The following is an 18,132-nucleotide window of genomic DNA, read 5'->3' as shown; positions in this document are numbered from 1 at the left end:
ATTAATTAAAATTGAGACAAAATTAGTGTAAAATTATAACTTCTGTAATAAAAAAATTACTTAATAACTTAAGTGAAGCATTTCAAACTACTCATTGACTTTTGAGTCTTTATAGTTAAAATAATGACAATTTCTTTAGTCCCTCACTAGACTAAGTCATTCATATAGTGCGTCCCATTTTTATTCCAAGTATCATATTCTAAAATATGGTAGAATTTTTTGTTTACTTGGTGTATCCGATTGCCATAACCGGTTGGATTAAAGTAGTTTTGTGTGATTGAATAAAGTAAGTGGTATAACTGTAAATGTCAGTCCAAAAAAATGATGAGTTGTGAGTTGTATGGTCAGTATTAGCAATGTAAAAATTTATTTGGAGCTATGTAATTAAAATGATATATTGTGTAACATGAAATGCGTAAAATATAACAAAAACTCATATGTATATATATATTATGAATGAAGTATGTGAGTTTTGTATTAAGTATTTTTGGAGAAATTAAATTTTTATTTTTATCTTTGTTAATTTTGGAATGATTCAATTACCATTAATTAGGTTTGAGGATATATATTATTTAGAAGGTTTGAGGATATATTATATGGTAGAATGAGTCATATGAATGGTGTATTCTAATTCTTTTAAGTGGTTTTTTTTAAAAAAAAAAAAACTTATAGATGTTATTATGTTTAATATTAATTAATTTTGCTAATGTTTTTTATAATAAGGTTAATTAGATTTTTTTTAACCAAAAAAATTAATTTTATGAATGTATTTAATAATAAGATTAATTAGATTTTTTAATAAAAAAATAGATAGTAGAATGTTTGGCATCAATTATTTTTGCCAATGTATTTGACAATAAGATTAATTAGATTTAAAAAAAAAAAACTGTTATAGATGGTAGAATGTTTAGCATTAATTAATTTTGCCAATATAAGTGATAATAATATTAATTAGATGTTTATTTAATATTTTTTTTTATAAATGGTCGAATGTTTAACATTAATTAATTTTGTTAATGTATTTAACAATAAAATTAATTATATGTTAAAAAAAGGTAAATAGTAGAATGTTTAGAATTGATTATTTTTGCCAATAAGATAGTACGATAAGATTAATTCATTTTTTTTAAAAAAAAATTATAGATGGTACAATGTTTATTAAAAAATTTCCAATACATGTGATAATAAGACTAATTAGATGTTTATTTAACAAAAAATTATAAATGGTCAAATATTTAATATTAATTAATTTTTCCAATGTATATGACAATAAAATTAATTATATATTTTAAAAAAACAGAAGGTAGAATGTTTAGCATTAATTATCTTCCCAATGTATTTGATCATCAGATTAATTAGATGGTTGAATATTTAGCATTGATCAGTTGTAGTTTTCTTGTGATTGATAATTTTTTTTACAAACATACTCCTTGTCGCTAATATAATACTGGTTAATTTGGACATTAATTGCACAATGCAGTCATGGCGATGATATATTTTCATCGTAGTTGAAAATCTGACTGTTGATTAAGTTCAAAATACCAAATAATTTTCCATAAATAACTACCTTGGGGTAAGATCGATGTCGATTGACACTAATAGAAGACTTTTGACCACTAAAGTCAACATAAACACTCTTTATAAGTGTAATTGTTGATCTTGGAACAACACATGTGGATCCGACTGTTAATTATGTCTAAAATACTCTATAATTAATCAAGGTTGCTATAAACTACTATCTCGGGTGAGATCGGTGGCGATCGACACTGATTTGAGCCTTTTAACCACTTAAGTCAATTTGAACATTCATTATATTGAAACACTGTAGGTGGCAATTCAATCGTTGTTTAGGTCCAAAATATCCTATACTTGGCTAAGGTTTCCATTAACTACTAAATTGGGGGTGTGATCAACGTCGATCCATACCGATCATAGCCTATTGACCACTAAAATTAACAAGAACGCTCTTTACACGTGTGCTTGTTGATCTTAGAACACCACGGAAGGTAATCCGACCGTTGATTACGTCGAAAATACTACATAATAAGTTAAGGTTGCCATGAACTATTACATGAGGGTGAAATTAACGCATTGTAGCCTTTTGACATAAATAATAAAAATCTATTAATGTACATTAAATTAAATTATTTTTAAATATATCACTTCAATTCTCATAATAAAAATACATAAATTTAATTGTGTTTGATTAATTTTTATATATATTTGTAAAATTGAATATCCACAAATTTAAAACTATTTAAACTAGTAATTTTATTTTTAATGCTTATCATTATATATGTATATAATTTAATAACTTTTAAAATTAATTAGCAAAAAATATTAAATTAATAAAAAGAAATAATTGTTTGGTTCTTAATGTCAATGGACATAAAAAAGATATGGTAACTTGAGTCGGCTCAATGCCTTCCATTCCCAAATTATTTCTTAATGTGATAAGAAATACTAGGTTATTTTTTTTTCCTTTTTTAATAATATTCTAGCATATAGTAAATAATAACAATTTTTTTAATTGTTAGAATCTCATTAATAATTTTTTTAATCATTTAGTAGTACAATCAAACACAAATCTTGTAACTCAACATGTATTTTTTTTTTTTTAAAATGGCAGTGAAACACAAAATTCCCCTTCCAGAAAATAAGTAAATATTTGTATTAAAACAAACATTTTTCAATTTGAATTTTTCATCTATATAGAGAAGCTTAAAAGCGCTTCTAGCAATCCAATCTTGTTTTTTTAATTCAACCAAATAGTTATAACATTGTCAAATCCAAAAAAATATAGATATAACATTGTCAAACAAAAATAAAATAACTAAAACTACAAAGAAGAGACCTTGTTAATTATATAATATGAGTTAACTTTTGCATTGGCAAATATGGGTCAAGGATCCACATATAATGAAAGGAAGACATGTCATATAATTTTATCGACACTCTTAATGGTAAACAAAATTAGCAAATTATGCAATACTTCTACACGTAATATGGCTTTTCAATTTTTTGTTATAGCTTGTTTTTATCCATTGTCTTAAACAATCTTCCTCTTCCTCTATTCTATTAGTATAAGAGTTGTTAGAAATTAAACCAATTCAAGATTTCATTAACTTGTAAAGACAATGGGCACACATCATAAAAAGTAAGAACATTACAGCAGTAATCAACAAAGAACTTTAAAGTGCACAAAATAGAGAAGGATATCATAAATTTTATACTTGTTCTGCTATAAAAATAGCCTTCATCCAGTTTTAGCTTCATGTTGAATTCTTCTATTAAATAGCAATATTTTACATCAAAGATCACTCTTATACTCTACAAAATACTCTTACTAAACTCACAATGTAGTACCCTATAACTGAGGCCAAACACCCTTTTACAACCACTCAATGACTCTCAACCTAAGACACAATACCCTATTAGGATCAGCTGACTTGAATAATCAACCATAAGATCTTTAGCCATTTTCCTTTTAGAAATACCAGTCAAAAGTGAAGCATATATAAGAAAACGAAACATGTTATTGGATATCAATTTTCAAAACTTAAGAGAAAAAGTTCAATAGTTTGCAGCTTGGACCAAAAAATTTGATTTTTGGACTAGTTTCACCGACTCAACTTGGTGGGAAAGACAAGTAATTGATAAACAATTATATACCTTGTAAATATAATTTTGTCAAATACCTTATGAACATAGTATATACAACATATATTAGTTATTCTTTTAATTTCATATATTTTTTTATAAAAAAAAACAAACAAATAATAATGTTCAATGCGCCTAAACAAAAAAAAAAATTATGTTTGATAAGATAAAGGTTACGAGGTTTTGTTGTTGAAAGCATAAATGAAAGCTTCAATAGAAAAAATGATCATTTTGTATAAAAATGTTTTTTTGGTTATTGGAGGTATTAATCTAATTTTAGTCAATAACAAGGAAGAACAACTAATTTTATCACCCAATTAAAATTAAAAGAAATTTCATAGTCATAGAACATACATGGCAGATCGAAATTCAAGCAACAATGTTTAGGTCGAAGAAGCAAAATTAAGATCAGAGATTTTAGTGCAACAAACTTCATATTCCTCGCAGAGGGTGTCATGCTTGAAGAAGAAATAGACGTTGACTTTCTTGGTGGTGAGGTTGTGAGCAGATCAAAAGAGTGACAATAGTATGTAAATTAAATTGTATAAAAAAATCCACATGAATGAAGAAAAAAAATCCCAAAATGAAAAGCTAACCAGTTGCAGATTGTTGGGGGTAAATTGGGTATTTTAACAATTTTTAAACAATGCATGCTCATCTAGCCATCCACTATAACTAAAAGAATATCTATTGGCTCATATTCATGATGGACTTAGTCCCTGAAATGCAACTAGGGATTGAAGAATTGCCCTAAAATAATAGTTAAAATTTAGTTTCATTTTCAATATTTTACACAGGCGTAGTATTATGTAATTATTTTTGGTCGACTGGGTCTCATTATAAATTTTAAAAAACCAAGAGCTTTTATTAGAATTCCCCCAAAATTTACTCTTGCCTTACGTGGCAAAAGCTTCGCCTAAAACCCCCGAAAAACCTCGAGACTCCAGAGCAGAGAGCCAGAGCACATTTCTTCGCTTCACAGCACAGCCTCCATTGATAAATCTCCAATCAAAACACACATGGCTTCGTCTTCATTCTTTCTGCTGCTTCTCTAAACCTCTCAACCATTCAAAAACCCTCCATACTCATGTATTTATTCAAAACCCTCCTTTCCCGGAGCTCCTACTCTCTCCTCAGACCCCGAAACATCGCCCACAAATCCTACTCGCCGCGCTTGTTTTTAAAAAAAAAGCCATCACGTTTGGTCGGAGCTGAAAAGCAGAGTGATCCCACTAAGCCCAGAAAGCCTCTGGATATTTTGTTCAAGGAGGCAGTAGATATATACCCGAAGCGGGAAACTGGCGAAAGCGATGGCGAGGGAGAAAACAATGAGGTCAAGAGAGGTTTGAGGGAGCTAGAGAGAGAGATAAGGAGTTTGAGAGCGAATTCGGATCATCAGAGGGATGCGAAAGAGAAGGAAATCGAAGAATCAAAGGAGACGAAAGGCTTGTATGCCATGTTTACGAATAGGGTCGGGTCCAGAAAAAGCCCTAAGGACAGGGGATTGAAGAATCGAAGCGAAGGCGAGGGAGAAAACAATGAGGTGAAGAGAGGTTTGAAGGAGCGAGAGAGAGAGGTAAGGAGTCTGAGACCGAGTTCGGGTCATCAGAGTGATGCGAAAGAGAAGGAAATCGAAGAATCAAAGGGGAAGAAAGGCTTGCATGCCGTGTTTACGAATAGGGTCGAGTCCAGTGAAAGCCCTAAGGACATGGGATTGAGGAATCCAAGGGTGGTTAAGGAGCTTTCACAGGATATGAGGTTGTTTTTAAGCCACTTGTACAAGGAAGGTTACTTAAAGGATGCTAATTTTTTGCCTGCGAAGAATAGTGATGATAATGGTTTGGATTTTAGTTACTTTGACAATAGCTATGGCATCGACTTTATAAAGTTTGCAGCTCAGAAATATGGTAAAGACAACCAAGAAATTGCAAAGTAAGATACTCTGTCATTTTTGTTGTTGTTGTTGGATTTCTTCCAAGTTAATTGGTTTTGCTTCAATGTATGTTCTGTATGCTTTGTCATGTGTTTGAGTTGTAACAATTCTGAGGAGGAAGAAATAATGAAAATAGCTTCAAGATATATAATGTTCTTTGTTGAGCTTGCCATTTCTAGTAAATGTACAGATTTCAGTTTGAGAAAGTGAATGCATTCTCTCAAAACTTGTTAGGTGTGTCAGTTGAATGAAGGGTTATGCTTTGTATTGGTCTAAATAAATCCGTTTCTAATCAATTTGGATGGGATTTTCTATGCTTTATAAAACAGATCATTTCCTTAGTACCGACATTTTTTAGCTACCTTCACGTTTAAGTTTGGAGAAACTAGTATATGACTCTCTGCAAAACACCAGCGTGAAAATGTCACTGGTGAATAAGGGGTTGATTAAATTATAGGAAGTTAATGAAGTTCTTAGTTCGATTACATTTTAATATATTAAATTGCTGCTCAATACTGTTTTATGATATTACCTTTTCAACTAGCTTACAGCCTGGAGATTTAACCTTTAATTAGGGTAGAAGGAAATGAATTATAGTATATGAATATATATATTTATAATTAGGAGATCAATTGAAGATCCAATAAAGCATAGTTTCCTTAGCTATAGAAATCTTTATAAGATTAGTCATTTCTTAACTCTAGATGACTTTTGATTTTCATTAATTTGTTCTGTTTTCAGTTGGCATTCTAAATGTTAATTACAATAGGAGTTTTTTAGTGCTGGGATTGAGAATGGACTGTTTGTCAAGAAACAGTTTCCTATACGTACTTATGCATTAATAAATTTGAAGTGAGATTATTTTTATTTGCTTTAGAAACAGTTTTCTCTTTATCTCAATAGAAACAGTTTCCTATATGAAGTTGTGAGAATTCACTTTTTTTCCCCTCACTCTAGAATTTTCTCTTTATCTCAATAGCATTTCCTTTATGCTTTCTTCTTCTTCAAAGTCAGGATGCTACTTGAGCTCTTTAAATTCTTAATTCTCAATATGTAAATCCGATCACATTAATATATCATTGTTCTTGATGGAAACAACTCAACTATATGAAATGTCCATATTCCTAACAGAATAAACATGATCTGATATGATTTTATCAACAGTGTAAAGCTAGTATTATTAGCAATTAAAGAGTAAAAAGTATACAGAAAAGAGTTGGTCTGGTAGAGTGAGGAGCTGAGATTATGTGTAACACTATGTGCTGTTGGAGGTACTCAGCCTCAATCTCTGTATAACATCTGAAACTTAAAGGAAACTATTTGACTATCGTGGCTTACATAACTTGATCTTGATAGTTGTTTACCTGTTTTTTCATGTTTAAATAATTCCATGTTTATATGGTAATTGAGTTGAGACAAAGACATTATATGGAGGCTGAAAAAGATTGGTTTAGAATGGCGATTCAAGGTATATATTTAGGAGGTGATCACAGGTCAGATGACAATAAACTTCTTCATGTCAGGCAAAACTTAAGTTCTAGAGTCTGAGCAATGAGCTTACAAACCAATCATTCCTCTGGGCCAATCATATATTCAGCTCATTACGCTCACACAATTCATTCCTTGTTTTGTAAATGACTCGTGTCAATTACTAGTGTGTAGTTTTTTTTTTTAATAATTTATTTGTTGTTAGTAGTTTTATGTTTGGTATTTATGAGCTTTTCTCCCATCATTGCTCCTTCTGATGTTTTCAAGTTTTGATTATTTGTTTACCAGATGGCTGTCGGGGAGTGACTTGAAAAACGTGGCACTCTTTGGCTGCCCTTCCCTTGCAAAGAAGAGTGTTTTCGCAGCCAAAAGGCTGCGAAATTTTTTTGAAGTTCAAGAGGACACTGTAAGTCAATTTGTAATTAACTTATTCTCCTCCTATTGACCCTAAATTAACCTTAATAATAAAATTGAAAACTGTTTGGTGTGTTTCTTATTCAATTACCTTTTTGTTGCCATCAGGTTTGTACAAGATGTGTTTTAAAGCAATCATGCAAGTTTGTGAATCAGAATGTGTGGAATGTTGACAACAAGAAATTGATTCTTACTGATGTCTTGAATGTAATCACTCCATATGCTTTGGAGTCTGTGCCACCTGAGCTGGTTGTGCCTGATGATATAAAGGCTTCAGTTAGCAAATTGCTAAATGAGGTTGTCAAGTTGGGTCAAACTACTTCATGAAGTTACACGAATGGCGTCTCGGTTTTTTTCCAGGTAACTGAGGCTTCCATCCCAAATACGAGTGCTGTGACAGTTTCTTAGGCAGTTATACATTCCTTTTTCTTTTTCTTGAGATTGCCACTTATGTGTTTACTGAGCAAGTAATCAAAAGAATACAACTGAGTGTACCTTCTAGATACTGCATACTTGGATGGATGGTCATATAGAAGTTCAGGAAATTGATTATTAATATTTTATGCTACTCTCTCAACGACCTTCCTTTTCATATTATTAATTGATGCACATGGTGATTATGACAAAGTTACATGCCATCTACATCTAAGACAATGCATATGGCTGATTCCTGAACAAATTCAAGAGATAAATTTGCTTGCCTATATTGGTTGGCTCTATTCTCCTATCTTTTTCACTCTTTCTCATTTAACTTCCAGTTTCTTTATTCAAATTACTGCAGCGAACCAAATACCATAGTAGACAATGAATGACAGAATGAGTTGATTTGGTTTGATTTGCTTGGTTTATTCATAAAATGTTAGTAGTGATGATGATGATCACATTCATTCAATTTTCATCTGAAGTGGAGCTCTGCATTATAATCTGTGATTCTCAAGTTTTAATATGATTTTGTGCTAAAATATTGCTCTATTGTTTATTCAAAACAACTTTAATTTGGCTTTTGGAGACTGTTGACTATGATTAGCATTCAGCATGTGTAGTTCAATTTAATTTTGGTTATTTAATTGAAACACAACACTAAGTGGTCCTCTGGATCTGAATGGCAGATGATTGATCGTGGTTTAATTAACTTTGACTTGTTCCTCAACAGTTTTGTGAATGTCAAAATTCTGGGTTTTACTATTATAAATCTAATTTGGCTGGCTTGGCATTAGGTTTTATCGTTCTCCCCTTTAAATTTTTGATGCTTTTCACTTGGTGCAAACATCACGCAGTTGACTTCTATTTTTGGTTGGTCTTTCTTACCTCTGTGCTGATGCTAATCTCCACAATAATGAGGACGTAAGGTTTATATTGAACATTTCCTATCATGTGTGTACAATAATTTAGTATAAATACTTGGTCATACCATTTGACCATTTCTTATATAGTAAAGATGTGTGCACCCAAAGTATGTACCCAAACATTATATACAGTGACATGTCACTGCTTTTTAAAATAGTAAGTCCTAGTTTTCATAAATGTGATTGACTAGGCTAAATTGTCATATCACTGTGTATAATATTTGGCTACATATTTTGGGTACATATATCATTACTCATTAATTAAATATAAGAAATGATATAATATGCGTGTGAATATCACAACCCACTGTCATCGTGTTGCATGACCAAACCCATCTCGCACCAATCTCGCACTATTATTGATCGACATGATTAATATTATATATTTGAAAGTTTTTTAATAAACAAAATTGATGAATTAAATAATTTATCACAAAATATCAATACAATAAACAAAAGTTTTAATATCAATTAATTATCAAGTGTAATGTTTCAAATTCCCTAATGTGGCTTAATGCATAGATTAGGGGGCCAAGAGGGCCATAAGTAATTTATTATGCCATTATATGATTAAATGCATGATGATAATTGCATACATGTGGGTCCATTTTTCATTGTAAGGGTATTTTGGTAATTTGTTGATGGCATATTTATATATTTTCATGTATGTTGGTGAGGTATGGATGAGGTTTTTGGGTTAAATTATAAGTTTGGATGATGTTTAGGTTGGTTTTGAATCTTGGTATTCAAGGGAAAACGCAGGGGAGAAAACCAGAATTTTTCTGGTCTGTCAACTGGCGCCCCAGTGCTAGGCAGAGGAGAGCTTAGGGTGCTCTCTGACTTGGGGCAGCGCCCCAGTGCTACCCATGAGTGCCCCAACGCTAGGTCTATTTCAGCAAGACTTATTTTTAGGGCTTGGGGGGACTTTGGGGGCTCGGGGGATGGTTCCACCACCCCGTTGCATGGATTAGAAGTCCTGAGAGCACAGGAATGGTCCTGGGAGCGGTGTTTTAGACCATGAACCTTTTATCATTTATTTAATTAATGAGATTTCATATTTGGTAATGACTAGGTGACTGCTACGGGAATTAAGGACCGATCGTTCTTAAATTATTTTACGCTCGAGTCTGAGGTAAGAAATCTGCACCCAGTATGTGACATGCATGGTTATTGATGAGGCATGTTGAGTGTTCTATATGTGGACATTGATTGCATATTAAATGCTTAGCAGTCTTGCTTACTTGTGAGTGGTACTAACTTATTAGTCAGAGTTGACAATGGTGCCAATATTGATTGTGAAGCTATGACTTATTAGTCAAGTTCGACAGTAATATTGAGCACTGGTCATATGGAGTTGACCTATGAGTCAAGAATGGTATTAGCGTGTTTAACGCAAGCCGAAAAGATTAGATCTAATCGACATAAGCATGAAATGCTTGACTAACCTTAAGTTCGATGAAAATAAAAGCAATTGTCTAGTCTAAAGGTTAGTTACTTAGAGCCAGAGCCAGAGCCAAAATGCTCAGGTGACCGTAATGTCACATGGCTTAGGGTGCGGAGCCCAAGTTCGTGACTTATTAGTTACTTACCAGGTTTAAATTTGTGACTTATTAGTTACTTATCTGGTTCAAGTTCGTGACTTATTAGTCACTTATCTAATTGAACTGCAAGCCCCAGCATGATTACCAGAATCATTATTGATAGTCATTTATCTGGTTGGGCTGCAAGCCCCAGAATGATTACCATAATAATTTATTGATATTACATATATGCAGTAATAAGTTTTCTTGATGAGCCTTGGCTCATAAGTGCTATGTGGTGCAGGTAAAGGGAAAGAAAAACTCACCCAACTTTGAGTGGAGAGCTTAGGTGGTGATGTGTACATATGCAGCCGCTTGACCACCACGGCTAAGGTGTTTCTCAGAGGAACTAGGGGTTAACCCTATTTTTGCCGTTTAAACCGGCAGGTTGTAATTTTTACACTGTAATAACCATTTTGGATTGTAAATAACTTTGTAAACATTTTTATGGGGTCATATACAATTTTATGTTTTAAATAAAATATATCCATTCCTTTTGAATCGATATTTTTCACCTTAGTCTATTAATAACACCTAGATGCACGTTTATAACCAAATGACTCGTTTAGCGAGTTAAACACTGTTTAAAGTCCATAGTAACGGTCTTGGAGTAACCAGGGCGTTACATCAAGAATTGATAAGTTATGCTATATTTTTTTTAAAGGAATATTCTTTTTACTATAGAATTTTTTTATATGGAAATTAAATAATTTTTAATTATAAATTAATAATTTTAATGATATACTAAACGGTTAATATGTGTCATTTTCATGTTACATGGATTAATCCTAACTCAACTCAAAAAAATATCTTGCCAAACGAGTTTGACCTATTTTCGATCCGCACTTAATTTTGTCAACCCTAACCTACTAAAATTGTGTCATTTTTTAGTCGTGTTGTTGTGTCGAAACTCATTTTGCCACCCCTAATTATTTATTTATCTTCAAAATTACATTTTCAATCATTTATAAAAGTTGAATACTTGATTTCATTAAAAAAAATTTCATTTTATTTAGAAAAAACTAATTAATTAAAATTTTAAGAACACCTACTTTTCTTTTCTCAAAATTATCATTTTGAAAATAAAAACCAATTTTAAAAAATAAATACCAATCATTCTTAGTTTAACATTGTTGATTTAATATAAGGTTGATTATATTTGCACCCAAAATTTGATTATAACACTTCATTTTTATTATAATTTAATATATAATATACAATATTTGTCAACTTATGCTCACATCTTTTTATTTTTTTTTTCTTTTTCATATTCTAAAAAATACATATAAATAATATATTTTTTAATATATTTAAATAAACTAAAAATTAAAACAAAAAAAGATAATAACTTGTTAAAGTAAGAGTATTTTTCCAAAAAATTATACATTATTTTTTAAGAATATTATGTAAACATGATAAAATAAAATAATTAAAATTGACAAAAGAAAATTAAAGAATGTAAAAAAAAATATTGAGAAAAAATGTTAAAATTAATTTTAAAAGTTAATTTTTTTAATTAATAAGGTGCTTATATATTTTTTGGTGCAAATATAATCAACCTTAATATATGAATATATCCAATACTCTACTAGATATTACATTATATTTACAGCCATATCTTAACGAAAAGCATAACAAAATTTTCTCTTTTTTTTTTATATAGGAAGCATAACAAAATTTTAAAAAACTGATACTATTCTTTTTTATGACTGAGAAAAAATTATTCATTCTTCCAATTCTTTTTTCTTTCCCACTTCTTTTGTCAGCCTCAAAATTTGAATCTTTGACTGGTTCATATTGAATTGGAGCATACTTATATAAAATCATTGCAAATATCAACTTTTCCATTTCATTTTGGCACAAGTATTACTTATTTTAATTCGGACATTTTTATTTTTTAAATTTAGACCATGGTGGTCCAATTTTATATTCGATGAAAAAAAAAATTGCCACATATTAAAATTCTCACGTGAGTGCACGTGATCTAAATATGGAAAGTTAAAATAAAAGGGTAGAATAAAAGTCCGGACTCATTATTTTTCTCTTATTATTAGCTTTAAAAACAAAGATGGCCTAAGGCTCTAAAACATAGAGAGCGACCCACGTGGTGATGCTGGAGTGTGGTGCGGGTTATAGCCCGAATCCGCTTCATCGGTCAAGCCGGTCCCGTTCTTTACACGTGCGCCGATCTACGGCACGTGGGAGATTGCTCTGCTTTCTCACTCCTATGACGTGGATTAGAACAAAATAACAAAAAAAGAAATAGTCATAGTCATAGCAAGACAGAGACGGTTACGAGGTAACAAATCAAATTCGAACACGTGTCTAGAAAACGTCACGGTGACGGTTAGAAAACGAGATCAGATTATCTGAGTGTCTCAGAGATCGGGAGTCGAGTCCGTAATGCCCCATTAAGGTATTGGTCTATGCGGTTCTTTATGAGAGAAAATGTCTTAAATACCCCTACATGTTATTATTGTGTTAAGTGGGTCCGTTTTGCTTTTGGATTTCAGGTCAACGAAGCATGTTTAGCTACAGCGAAATGTTTCGCTTTTTAATATATATTTTATATTTTTTGAGGTGTTACTCTTGCCATATCGTTTCATTAAAAAATATATATATATTTTTCTTTTTCTTTTTCGAAATAAAACAAAAAAAAATTATAAATTGATTTATAAACTAACATTATGTTCTTTCTTTAGACAAACCAGTCACAGCTGTGGTTAATTATTATTACTTTAAATGTTTAAACTTGTCTTGAGAAAAATGGTAATAATAGTGGGCCGAAAACATCGATATCTGAACGGATATTCTTAACTAAAAGTGACGTTCAAGCTTAGGAAACATTTTCATATGGGTTGTCCAACGTGGATTTATTTATTTATTTGTTTATTTATCAATTTCAAGTTTGTTTGTATGCATTGTCTTGAAAAACTTTTGGTCAAATCAAATAATTAATCATATAAGATAAGGGCAGCAATTAGTATTTTTCCATTTTGATTGAATTATATATAATAGACTAATTTAGTTTTTGCTTTCTTATATATAAAATTACTAAGAGTAATTACAAAAAGAAAAAACCTTTGCGATATCATTACAATAAAACAAAAGTTTTCATTATCCTTTACTTTTTTTCTCATAAAAAAAAGTAGTGGCAGAATCGTAAAATAACGGGGATATGTGGGCAAATAGCAATCCTCATTCTCCAACAACATAATAAGCTCGTTGGTTCCTTCCCTCGTCTCTGCCACTTTTTATTTCACGTTACTTTTACTTCACTTTCTCTCATTTTCCCGGGATTTCATCAGAAAATACCACTCCCGGCTCCGTCGCCGGTTTTTTCTGGTGAACCATCCCCGATCCGATTCTGATAGTAAAAGCCGGCCCGATTCACTTCATACTCTACATCTGGTGGGTTCTATTCAGTGATTTATTACTGAAGCCGTGGTTCCACTCCGATTCTTCAGTTGCATAGTTTGATTATCGCTGAATTCCTTCCGTTCTCTGAATTGTAGTGACTTTTTTGTTTTTTGGGTTGTAGGTTTTTGAAATGAAGAGCTGAATTTGTTGTTTGAATTTAAGCTTGAAGCGAATCTAGTTGAATAATTTTGGAATTCGTTTACTGGTTTTGTTTGTGAAAAACTCACCATTTCAGAAATCACACTTTCTTCAAAGTAATTTATGGTGTAAAAGTGCTTAGTTTCTGCTGGAGCTGTGAGAGAGAGAGAGAGAGAGAGGGAGAGGGGGATGACGTCGGGGACTCGGTTGCCAACATGGAAGGAGAGAGAGAACAACAAGAGGAGGGAGAGAAGACGAAGAGCTATAGCGGCGAAGATCTTCTCCGGGCTGAGAATGTACGGCAACTACAAGCTCCCCAAGCACTGCGACAACAATGAGGTCCTTAAAGCCCTCTGCAACGAAGCTGGTTGGACCGTCGAACTCGACGGCACCACTTATCGTAAGGTAAACAAATCTCATTTCTCTGTTTTCCATGTTCCGTCATCTATAGTTTGTGTTCACGATATAAGAATGTCGTTTATCATTGCAGCCACTAATTTGAAAACGATCGCTACAAATTACTACTACGGAATAGGAATCGTTTAAAATTGTTCTTATGCCTTTGCTTTTGAGATCATATATAAATCTATCTGCTTAATCAAACTACACAGTTTCTCTTCACTCAATTTAGCTTCACACAGTTTTTTTTTTTTCAATTTACATGGCATTTAGAAGAAGTGGGTTATTCATTATTAGAGCTGATGTGAAACCGTTTAGCTAAAGTATGCTGTTGTAAGTGGCGCAAGTTAGTCGAAAGAATGGGGCTGGGGCTTTCCAAGATTTACTTCATTTTATGCGCTCTTTTAGCTGATTGCAAAAATTAGATTCCAGCCCTGCTCTGCTTTTTACTTTTTTTTTTTCTCCTCATGAGGGTACTTTAGATCTAGTGAGGGGAAGACTGTTCTTTTTATTTTTATTTTTTTGTGGGTCTCTTTTACCTTTCGACGTTTGCAATCGCTTTTACGCGTGAAGCACAAGATTCTTCTATCTCTTTCCCTCTGCCTCTTTGGCTGTGACTTTCTTTTTAGTCTCAGACAGACCCAACCTGGAGGCGAAGGGACCAAGATACCCTTGTTCAATTTTCGAATGGGGATTTCTAAAACAGCTAGTTTTGAGTTTGGGATTTTCGAGAATTTAGAAGGTTACTTTTGCCAGTTCATTGAGACAGAGTTGTGTTTTGGGTAAACCTTTTACTTTCTCGGTTACTGCCAAGTTTTCCGTTTTATCTCATGGCTCCCGTGATTTCCCTCCTCTTGTGGAATTTCTGTCCATTATTTTGTTCCTGCTGCATTCTAACTTTCTAGTTCAATTGTCGTTTGTTGCATTAAAGAACTACCTGGTGGGTCTTGTTTATTTTCGTCTTTTTGTGCTACTTTAATTAAGGCAAAATACACAGTAATGAATAGTGCAATGTGGTTGAATGTATTTAATTGATTTATTCTTCATATCATCACTTATGTTGATAGGAATCTTGGCTAGCACGTCATACGTTAAAATTTCAATTATTTCTCAGATATGGTATTGGAAAAATCTGATTAAGGGTTTGGCATATGAAAAATAAAAGAGGGCTGTATCTTAATTGAATTCCAGTCAATTGCATTAAGTTCAAAATGTAATGAAGTATTCTGAACTCTAGGAACAAAAAAAAAAAGGATAATTTTGTCAATAATTTTCAAAATCATGTTTCGATATTCTTTGGCATGAATATGTTGAAATTTGAGACCCTGCAATTCATTGTGGGATTGTAATTCTCTCCCAAAATTAAATTGCCATTTTCATCGTCACGATAATGGTATCTGGTTTTCTTATCCTAGAGTGAATATTAGCAAGTTAATTTGATCATCACTTTTCACCTTAATTATGGTGGGAAAGTCATTGAAGCTGTGTTATATTAGATTAATGGGAGGGTTTTGTACAGTTAAATTAGCCATTAATCTTCTTCAGATATATACATGCAGGGATGCAAGCCTGCTGAACGCATGGATATGGTGGGTGGATCTGCCGTAACAAGCCCATGTTCATCTTACCATCCAAGTCCCTATGCTTCCTACAACCCAAGCCCTGGCTCCTCTTCCTTTCCTAGCCCAGCGTCATCTTCTTATGCTGCTGCCAACCCAAATGGTGATGGTAATTCCCTCATCCCATGGCTGAAAAACCTCTCATCAGCATCCTCGTCGGCTTCTTCCTCCAAACTCCCTCATCTATATAACCATGGCGGTTCCATCAGTGCTCCTGTCACTCCTCCATTGAGCTCCCCAACTGCCCGAACACCCAGAATTAAGACAGACTGGGAAGCAAATTTGACCCGCCCACCCTGGGGTGGGCAGCTCTGTTCCTTCCAGCCATCTTCTATGCCACCAAGTCCCGGGCGTCAGATTGTTGACCCGGAATGGTTTTCTGGGATCCGGATTCCCCAGGGAGGACCACATTCTCCTACATTCAGCCTTGTCGCTGCCAACCCATTTGGTTCTAAGGAAGAGGTTATGGCTTGCGGAGGATCCCGCATGTGCACTCCTGGACAAAGCGGGACATGTTCTCCGGCCATTGCTGCAGGTTCTGATCACAATGCTGATATTCCAATGGCTGAGGTCATTTATGATGAATTTGCATTTGGAGGTCACATGACAGGGCTGGTTAAGCCATGGGAAGGGGAAAGGATCCATGAAGAATGTGGAGTTGATGATCTGGAGCTCACTCTTGGTAGCTCAAAAACTAGGTATGTTATTGTTGGAGTGGATATTTGATTATAAGATTAATTGATTACTTTCCTTACTCAATGGACTCATGTGTTTATGTTTCAGGTAAAAACTGCACAACCGGAAATATCAGTCGTGAATCTTGTGATGTAACAATTTTACTGCTTTTCTGTGTTACTTCAGAAGAAGGGTAAGAAAAGATCAAGGTGATCACAAGAAGTTGTTTTTTTTTTTAATATTATAATTTTTATAAATGTCATTGTTCTTAAGTTATATACATATATAGATGTAGTTAGGGGTGGATTTACAGCCTTTGATCATTGTCTGTTTAAATGAAAGGACTCTTATTCATGTACGCGGATCGGTGCTTTTCATTTATATTTACCATTTTTGTGTAAATCCATTTTTACCTTTGCCTTTTGATAATATTTTCACGTGGATGACTTATTTTCAGGTAGGTAATCATTTGGTATATGAGTTTTTGCAAATTATTATTTTGATATTCTCTATTTTCAATAATGTTTATATGTTACTCTCCACTTTAAAATTGTACATATTTGATACTCTAAATACAAATTTAATTAATAAAATTTTACTAATTTAATCAAACTGTTATCAATTATATAAGTTCTAAATTTAAATTTAATTACTTAATTACATCAGTTTGATCATATTGATAAAATTTTATTTATCAAATCTAGGTATAAGGTATTAAATATGTATAATTTTAAACTACAAGGTACTATATGAACATTATTGAAAACAGAGAATATAAAAATAATATTTTGTAAAATCACATGTACAACCAAAATGTAAAAACATTTTGTAAATTCCCTATTTTTAATTGCTTTTTGTGGTAACTCATCGTCGAAATTTCACTGGGGATGTGAATTTTGTCTCCTTAATCGAGAGGGTTAAGGAAAGGGAGCACCTAGGAGACAAAATCTGTAGGCATGGACCAGATTTTATGATTGGCTACAGGGTTATGCCTCTTTGGAATTCCTTTTTACAATCTTTTGACCAAACTTTTCTAGGTCTGCTTTTTTTGTCTGGTGAAACCCACTAAGGTTAGAGCGTTTATCCGTTGGCTTTGGACCCATTAGGCTCTTGTCCTTTCGTTTTTTTTTTGTCAATTTTACATCGTTAGGCTCAGTTAGAGGATTTATCGGCTGTGTGTAAAAAGCTTGCAGTACGCTATTTGTTCGTAACACTAGTCTTCTCCTAAGCTACACCAGATAATAAGCCCTCCAATTATTATTTCGAATGAATAGGCTATTTGTTCGTACCTAAGCAATAACAAAAGACCAATTATTATATTTTGCATTAAAAATGAAGTAGAAGACAAATACCATCACTGAACCATTAACTAGGGCTGAGCATTGGGCGGGTTACAAGGCATTTTTACTTATCCAATGTCATAATCGGGTTAGCAAAAGTGACCCGTAACTTGCCCAATT

General features: G+C 32.6%; 2 protein-coding genes across 3 annotated transcripts; both read left to right on the top strand.

Moving 5' to 3' along the window:
• Nucleotides 1–4,581: 4,581 nt before the first annotated feature.
• Nucleotides 4,582–10,853, top strand: LOC133794131 (uncharacterized). 2 transcript variants are annotated; one of them, XM_062231331.1, is made up of 4 exons: nucleotides 4,582–5,592; nucleotides 7,370–7,487; nucleotides 7,604–7,855; nucleotides 10,666–10,853. In XM_062231331.1, the coding sequence occupies exons 1-3, from the start codon at nucleotides 4,748–4,750 to the stop codon at nucleotides 7,820–7,822; spliced, it is 1,182 nt and encodes a 393-aa protein (XP_062087315.1). In that variant the 5' UTR covers nucleotides 4,582–4,747; the 3' UTR covers nucleotides 7,823–7,855; nucleotides 10,666–10,853. The 2 variants fall into 2 exon arrangements, with proteins under 2 accessions (XP_062087315.1, XP_062087314.1); XM_062231330.1 differs by lacking the exon at nucleotides 10,666–10,853 and having other exon boundaries at nucleotides 7,604–8,214.
• A 2,813-nt stretch (nucleotides 10,854–13,666) lies between these two features.
• On the top strand, nucleotides 13,667–17,169 carry LOC133794130 (BES1/BZR1 homolog protein 4-like). The gene is made up of 3 exons (XM_062231328.1): nucleotides 13,667–14,384; nucleotides 15,938–16,695; nucleotides 16,781–17,169. Exons 1-3 carry the CDS (start codon nucleotides 14,169–14,171, stop codon nucleotides 16,782–16,784), a joined length of 978 nt encoding a protein of 325 aa, XP_062087312.1. The 5' UTR covers nucleotides 13,667–14,168; the 3' UTR covers nucleotides 16,785–17,169.
• Nucleotides 17,170–18,132: the final 963 nt, after the last annotated feature.

This window comes from Humulus lupulus, chromosome 8, assembly GCF_963169125.1.
Source record: "Humulus lupulus chromosome 8, drHumLupu1.1, whole genome shotgun sequence".
Taxonomy (NCBI): domain Eukaryota; kingdom Viridiplantae; phylum Streptophyta; class Magnoliopsida; order Rosales; family Cannabaceae; genus Humulus; species Humulus lupulus.
The sequence above is the reverse complement of the archived record's forward strand: the minus strand, read 5'-3'. Positions and strand labels throughout refer to the sequence as shown.

Excerpts from the sequence above, each read along its gene's own strand:
- LOC133794131 (XM_062231331.1), top strand. The coding sequence starts at position 4,748 with ATGTATTTATTCAAAACCCTCCTTTCCCGGAGCTCCTACTCTCTCCTC. Across the intron at positions 5,593-7,369 it reads GACAACCAAGAAATTGCAAA|ATGGCTGTCGGGGAGTGACT; the intron begins GTAAGATACTCT and ends TTTGTTTACCAG. Across the intron at positions 7,488-7,603 it reads TTGAAGTTCAAGAGGACACT|GTTTGTACAAGATGTGTTTT; the intron begins GTAAGTCAATTT and ends TGTTGCCATCAG.
- LOC133794130 (XM_062231328.1), top strand. The coding sequence starts at position 14,169 with ATGACGTCGGGGACTCGGTTGCCAACATGGAAGGAGAGAGAGAACAAC. Across the intron at positions 14,385-15,937 it reads ACGGCACCACTTATCGTAAG|GGATGCAAGCCTGCTGAACG; the intron begins GTAAACAAATCT and ends ATATACATGCAG.